The 8,265-nt window shown below is 36.6% G+C and overlaps 1 protein-coding gene across 1 annotated transcript; it reads right to left on the bottom strand.

The window, feature by feature from the left end:
• Nucleotides 1-1,202: 1,202 nt before the first annotated feature.
• On the bottom strand, nt 1,203-2,763 carry Idgf5 (Imaginal disc growth factor 5). The gene is given in 3 exon segments (XM_068287963.1): nt 1,203-1,930; nt 1,999-2,550; nt 2,627-2,763. Coding segments are annotated over 3 exon segments (1,299 nt in total). The 5' UTR covers nt 2,733-2,763; the 3' UTR covers nt 1,203-1,289.
• Nucleotides 2,764-8,265: the final 5,502 nt, after the last annotated feature.

The raw sequence follows: 8,265 nt of genomic DNA, 5'->3' as shown, positions 1-8,265 counted from the left end.
AGAGAAAAGGATAGTTGCAGGATGTTAACTGGTTTCGCAATGCTACAATGAAACAAACTAGCTTCAAAATCGAATTGCGTACTAAAAAGTACGGCTTCAAAAAAAACCAACTTCAAAACCATTTTCGAATATATTAAAATTTGAAAATCAAAAGTGTTTTCCCAAAATAAAAAAAATCGAAGTGTAATTTGAAAAATATGAAATATTTACTCTAATTTCAATAAAAATAATGACTATTTATTTATCTATCTGCAAAAGACATTTAGATTTAACCGATAGCTGACGGTTCAGAATAGATTCTGGCAAAGATTATAAAAGCCCTCAAAGTATTTCCTAGGGGTAAAAGAAATTCCCGGAACAATGTTTTTCACGAAACTTTTTAGATTGTGTCTACTTTCGTATGCCGTCTTTTTAAAAAAGTTAATTAAGGTTTCCATGGTAAATGTTTACTATTACTACTCGAGATTTCAGTGTTGAAAAGTGGAAAAATCGGGTGAAGCTAGATTTCAGTGTTGTCAAACGCTATTTTTTATTTGTATTTTTTATTTTTGTATTCTAAACTACATTTGTTCCATAAAATCAAAAAATATTGTAAACTCAACAATATTTTCGTTTGTTGAGAATAGTGCGAACAAAATATTCAAAAAGCCCGCGTATTCGAGTATCCAAAATTCGGCATTTGGCAACACCATCTCAAAATTGAACAGCTTTTTTTAGCCGGAAACAGCTACTTTTAGCTATAGTCCCGCTAAAAATATTAATTTTCTTTTGTTAATTTCTCAAAAACTACGAAATAAATCGCCAAGGCGCACCTGAGTGCTCGTGGAATTTTTCTCTTTCGTTTGATACCAAAATTATGTAGTTTAAGCGCGTTTTGGGCCCGAGTAGTAATAGTGAATATTTACCGAGGTCCGAAAATTTGTTAATTTACTTAAAATTATCAGTTGCTATTAGGCTAAATTCATCCTATAAATCATTTTATGTCTGGCAATGGACTCAAAGACTCACTAGAACCGAATTTGGTTCAGTTGCTGTACAATTGTAATTGTAATTGGGTCAAAACGACTTTTTAACATTTAAAAAGTTAGGTCCTTTGCATTTTAAATACATTTGACAAATAATAATATTTTAATTATTTAATTTTAAAATTTATTTCATTATGTTACAAGACATTTGCAAATATTTAGAGCAGACAAGAACTCTTATGCCAAATACTTATAAACTTTATTAGAAATACCGATCCTAACAGACTGTTTTATCCTATTGGTGCGGTATAGTAATTTCAATCTTTATAGTTTATATTTAATGCTTCTAAGAATAGGATACTTTTCACCAGCACACTGGCCACGAAAATCATCGAGGGATAAATCGTGGAGAGCTACTCCACCCAAGCCCAATGCCTGGGCATAGCCTGCCTTGATGGCTGCCGTTGTGGGGTCTTCGTAGCCCACCCACAAACCATTAGCACCGTTCTCATCCGCAGAACGATAGGCATAGACACCAAATCGGTTTGTTGGGTCACCAACCTTGCGAAGATGTGGTTTGTCCTCGTCATGTTGCTGTGGATGCTGCAGTTGTTGGCAAATCTCGGGCCAACTTAGGAGACCAGCGATACCAGTTGCATTGCCCGCAGGACCAGGTCCATCGGTTTTGTATATCGGAGGGTAGCCAGTGATGCCCGATTTTTGTGACATAATCCAAGTGCGACCGTAGGCAACTACGCCAAGGTTCAGTTGTTGATGATTGGATGTGGCATTGAGCCACCAGTCTACATGATGCTTAATGTTATGTGTGGGATTCCGATCGTACATATGATTCAATGAGGATGGAATATCAGCCTCCTTTGGATTATATTCAGGAGTTTGAAAGTCATAGGTGTTAAGATTAACAAAATCCAATTAGCCCATGACAGAGGAGACATCTACAAACACTACAGGGACGAGAAAAACGATGTTACTCTTGGAAATCACGATGAAGTACCTCTGACTAATTACTCACTTTCGACATCTACATGGGGAAGCACGGAAAAGGTCAATAGCTTGCCACTTTGCTGCAAATCGATGCGCAACTCCCTCACTAACTGTCCGAACTGCTGCTGAATCTCTGCTATTTGCAATTCCAATGATTGCGATGAGAATCTGAACCATGATTTAACTGTTAGCCAGGCCTGCTTAAAGACATTTTCCTTTTTTTCCGACATTTTGGGAAATTGCCAGGCCAAGTCCAATCCATCGAATTCGTAGCTATTCAGCAGAATATTCACACTGGCCCTAAAGCTATTCCTTTTTTCTGGATCTGCCATGAGACTCATGTAGTTGGCCGTTTCCACCTTGCCCTCCTCATTCAAGTCCTGGTCACCACCGACCGAGAGTAGAAATCGAACATGTGGATACTTGCGACGCAATGAAGTAATCCGAGCAAACTTCTGACTATCTTCCTCATGTGTTTTTATTTTGAATGTGTCCACATCGATTCCAACATAACCATAGACAAGAAAATTGCAGAAATTTAAAGCTGGCTCTAAGTCATCAAGCGACATATGGGCTGGCCCTGTAAACAACAATTCGGAAGATAACCTTTTGAACACTTTTGGCCCACTGAGATTAGCCTATGGAGACTTACTAACCTTGTCGCGAATAGCTCGCCGCATCATAATAACAAACCAATCTGCCAACATTCGCCCGGCTCACATTGTGGCACAACAAACAGAGAAATACTAAATATATCAGCATCGTAGTTGTGTAGTCGACTGCTTTGTTCGAGAGTGACTGGGACACTGCGATCATAGAGTATGTGATGATCAGAGAACTAGGCAAAGCTTTGATAAGTGTTTTGCGTTTCAATTTCGTTGCAAATAAGTTGAAAGCTTTTACAAAATAATGAGATTTACAGCTTTTTTTTTTACTGGAATGTAGAGCAACTTCAAAAATATCGCAATACCATACTAATAAGAACGAATAAGTAAAATTTTAAAAATACAGCACCTAATATGCATTATCTGTCACTGTAAAAACAATTAACTTACATACATATTAAGATTTATCTAATGTAGGAAACTTCTGGTTATATAGTATTATTAAAGGACATTAACATGGTTAGTCAATGAGGTAAAGCAACCCGCTTGTTCTTTTGTGCTTAAATTAAAACATAAATAAGTGAATTATTATTACCAATTGTACATAGCCTAATATAATAATATATATACCAATTTATCATACATTATCCAACCCTTTATGCCAATTTATTCTATCCTAATACAAACCTGTATTTCTTCAGAGGTGTACAGATCTTTTTTGATTTTAAAAACTTTTTCGGACTTCAAACTGCTTTAACAAGTTTGAACTGCATTGTACTGCTTTGTTTGTACCAAATGGAATTCGCCGCACGGCAAATTTAAAGCAGAGCAAGCAGTTATCTGGTAAAAATTTTGGCATAGTGAAAAACGCATAACAAACTTATCGATTTTAATTTGGATTAAGTCAACTTTGAGAGAAGTACAAAAGAAGTGCCCTTTTTAAAAGTTCAGTCTATATCAAATCCAATTATCAAAAATAAATGCATACTTATACATACTTATGTATTTAATTTACCTTTTCCCAGTTATATTTTCATTCTGTCACAACATTCATCAATGGAGCTGTGTCCGTGTAGGTACCCGCCCTAGCGAAAAGACTTACTCTGTTGGAGGTTGGACTTAGGTGACCCTGTCAGCCAGAGATGTCTTTCTTTCGGATTGCTGAAAGTTGGAGTGGAGTTATTTGTCAAATCTGAATTGATTAATGAATCGAAAACATAGAAGGCGCATTTCACATCTCGCACATCGATGCATTCGTCCGGATCCCATTCGGCAGGGATATACCAGACGAACATACCAGACTTATATCGATGGATTGTTTATCAAGGGAGTAAGACACTAAGTGTCGCCCGGGACAACGTCATAGCACTGAATAATTCTCTAAATTCAACTTCTAATGGACGCAGTCAGGAGTACGACGACTTTCTTTATAATGAAGACGCATTTGAAGACATCCTTCGTTTCTACAATTGATGGAAGATGTCGTTCCTTAAAAGGAAGCCAATTTCACAGAATATGTTTTGGCCCGCCAGAAAAAGTATCGTAGATTCAAACGATCCTTAATAACAAATGTCTGTTGGCAATTTCAAAATCTCCTCTACTTCTGCACTATTTGAATAGTATATAAATGGAATAGAGTACCTGCTGTTTAAGGAATTTAATTTTAATTGCGAATTGGAATTGAAAAACAGTGACACCGACGCAGAGTAGTGTGGAAATATTAAACTAAAATAAATAATAAAGAAATGAAATGCTACACGCTACTGATTTCTAGGCACATCTATACCAGCCTGTTCTCAATAGCGGGAAGTACGGTAACCGAAAAAAGAAACAGATCAACTACTATAAGAAATTGAAAAAATCATCAAAAATCAATACTATAAAAATATTCGTTAAATTAATCGATTATCTTCATTTTTTGCAATTAATCGCGATTAATAATCGCAAGGGAATAAATTTGATACAATAATCGATTAATTTTTTTTTTTTTTTGCCATATGCTGAGGTTAGCCGACAGCGACTAGAGGGACAATTGTCGAATATTTTAATGTTTTAATTTTAAAACAAATAGACCGATAAAGGTCCCTTTAATAGCAAACATGAAAAAATTCTTAAAGTTATAGTTTTGGGCAATCAGGAGATCAGTATTAAGAAGCAGAGGCAAATGCCTCAAAAGTGGAACAGCCAATGATTCGGCCATACGTCCAAATATTGCCATTTGGACTCCCTTTGCTCCATTTGCAGCAGACTCCTGACTAATCACCAAAATGCGCCTAATTTAAGGCCAAATTCCATCTCATCTCCTTATCTCCATCTTAAATCCAACTTGAAAGCAAGCAGCTAGGACTGGAAGTCGATTTCCATATCCCACACGATAACCCAAGCACACTGCGCACAATATGAAACTTTGAAAAAACAGCAAAAACAGTAAATTTGATGCCACGTCGACTTACAGAGGTCTTCAGAGGTCCACGTGCCTACCCATTTAATTCGACTTTAGACTAGAGACATTTTTTTGCTCTTTTTATACCCTTGCAGAGGGTATTATAAAATTGGTCAGATGTTTGTAACGCACAGAAAGAGACGTTTCCGACCCCATAAAGTATATATATTCTTGATCAGCATGAGAAGCTAAGTCGATATAGCCATGTCCGTCTGTCCGTCTGTCCGTCGGTGCGTACGCGTTTTACTCAGCCATCTTAAGAGCTATCGGGATGAAATTTTTTTGGGAGCTTTTTTTTACCCGGGTGAGATAAAGTATGAAAATCTTTGGGATCGGACTACTATATCATATAGCTCTGGAACAAAAATTTTTGCAAAAATTGGAGTATCCCCATGAAATTCACCAATATAATAGAATTTGATATAAAATCTCAGATCCCAAAATTTGACCCTGATCGGATAAATAGAACACAAGTTACAGTCTATATAAATCGGTTCAATCGCTGCCGGCAGCTCTGCTTGCTGCCTACTACGTCATCGTCAAATCAACAGAGCACATGCATACACACACAGACGCAACGCTACATAAACTGTATGTGTATGCGTGCGTTGCTTTGCTTAGGGAATGAGGGAAGAAGAAGAACAAATTGTACATAGTATGAAGAGTAAAATTGTTTTGTTTGTATATTAATGAATTGAGTTGCAGAAAACAAATTTTGAACATGTGAAATTATTATTGTCAAGGACTGCAAGGGTATATAAACTTCGGCATAGCCGAATTTAACTTCTTTGATATTTATATAAAGTTTTTGTTTGCTTAACTTTAATTTAAAATTTAAAATTAATTGTAGGTTCGGCAACAGCACTTCGGAAAAAATCGACTCGTGCTTGTCATAAAAAACAATTATTGTCAAAAAAAAAAAAAATTGGTTCACATATCAAAAGTACACTTAAGAAAATGTTTGTTGACTAATGAAAAAATTTATTTATTTTTAATGATAATTTAGATTCGTTGTTTACTATCAAATGACCTTTAATAGGTAATAATGCATTAAATAATAATATGGAATAACCTTTAAGTCATAATTATAATGCATTTTAAACATTTTTCGAAACTTTTGTTCGTTAACGAAGGTTTTTTTGTTTATTTTTATTTTTTTTATTTATTTCTATTTTTTTTTTTCTTTTTGTTTATTTTTTTAATTTATTTTTATATGAATAAAAAAAATAGACAGAAAAAACCTTCATTAACGATAATCGGAGTTGGGATTCGAACCAGGCATATTCCGATCGCCAAGCGAGCACTCTATCGGCACAGCCACCGTGACACATACGAATCTGATGCCAATACTTCTTGATATTCTTTTCACAGAGGCATTACCTATTCGCATTGTCGCTTTTTTGTCGAAAATTAAAAATTTTGGTTGAGGGAACTATTGAAATGCGATGTTGTACAACTTCACGTCACACACACACACTACGAAGCCTGAGCATGTACCGACGAGTGTACGCATACATATGCAAAACGAGAGCACAGCGACACAGACATGCGCTCATCGTTCTGCGATCTGTGGCAGACTGAATTATTTTCGATGTGTAGCGACACTGCGGCCGCTCTCTGGGGTTCTACGCTGTTCGGCTTTTGCCGAAGTTCTCTGGGGTTCCACGCTCAGGCTAGCGTTTGTAATCAAAAAATATTGAGTTTGACGCATCTATGTATTCTATGGTTAGTGGTGAAATGGTATATTAAAGTCGCCAAAATGTATGTAACAGGCAGAAGGAAGCTTCTCCGACCCTATAAAGTATATATATTCTTGATCAGGATCAACAGCCGAGTCGATCTAGCCATGTCCGTCTGTCCGTCCGTCCGTCTGTATGAACACGCAGATCTCGGAGACTATAAGAGCTAGAGCCACCAAATTTGGTATGTATACTCGTGTAGTATGCACATGTTCAGAGTTAATTGGAATTTCGGCCACGCCCCCTTACGCCCCCAGGAATCACAAAAAACTGTTTTTCTTAAAAAGTATGATAGCCAGAGACATCAAATTTAGTTTGTATACCCGATTAGTTAGTGCGCAGAAATTAACTGTTCAAACTTTTTGCCACGCCCCCTTACGCCCCCAGGAATCACACAAAACTGTTTTTCTTAAAAAGTATAATAGCTAGAAACATCAAATTTGGTTTATATGCTCGGTTAGTTAGCGCGCAGAATCTAATTGTTTAAACTTTTTGCCACGCCCCCTTCCGCCCCCGGAATTTACATAAAAGTGATTTCCTTAAAAACTATGATAGCTACCGACATCAAATTTAGTATGTAGACTAGCTTAATAGACGCGCAGATATTGGCTATTTAAACATTTTGCCACGCCCACTTCCGCCCCTGCAAATTAAACAAAACTGATTTTATCAAAACCTAACAAAGCTAAAGTCACCAAATTTAGTATGTATACTGGCATAGTATGCGCGGAGAATTTAGATATTTTCACATTTTGCCACGCCCACTTCCGCCTCCATAATTTAGAAAAAAACCGATTTCCTCCTGTTTTTTTTGACTATCGCATTCAAATTCGGCAGACTAATTATTCTTATCTATTTCTATCAAACTACCAAATTCGGACTAGAAACATGCAAAATATGAGTATGAACGTATTTTACTAAGCGGTCCACATGGCCAGAATTGGCCGTTGGCTAGTGGCGGCGCTAGAGTGCTCGTGTGTTTGTAGAGTGAGCGAGATAGCACATAGTATAAGACATTGAAAAACAATTTAATAGACATACATACATTTGGTCTTCGAAATTTGAAATATTTGTTTCACCTGGTGTATGGTATACCCAAGTCGACTTACTTGCTTCAATGTAAAGCAAGAAGTTTTCCACTTCGTGTGTGTTGTTATAAATGCAAACGCCTTATTTCTGACTGTATGGGTGCCGACCAGAGAACGGCAAGGCGTAATGGCAAAAAAATTCACAAAAATAGCCGAATAATCGTGTCATTCGGCTCAGCCGATCAAACATTCATATGTACACGAACTCACTGTCGACTTAAATTGACTCCAATCTGCTCATATTTTTTTCTTACCGAGTTTATTCGGCTCAACATTGATTTTTTTCCTTGATTTACTTACATACATATGTATACGCCCAAATTCTTACTTAATTCACCTCACTGAACGAAAATCAGCGTTGAATGAAAATCAGCTCATGATGCCGAAGTCACTGAACTCGTTTAGATGCATTACCGTTAT

Source organism: Drosophila tropicalis, unplaced genomic scaffold (genome assembly GCF_018151085.1).
Source record: "Drosophila tropicalis isolate 14030-0801.00 unplaced genomic scaffold, ASM1815108v1 contig_573, whole genome shotgun sequence".
In the NCBI taxonomy this organism is placed as follows: Eukaryota; Metazoa; Arthropoda; class Insecta; order Diptera; family Drosophilidae; genus Drosophila; species Drosophila tropicalis.
This window is presented reverse-complemented; position numbering and strand designations above follow the sequence as displayed.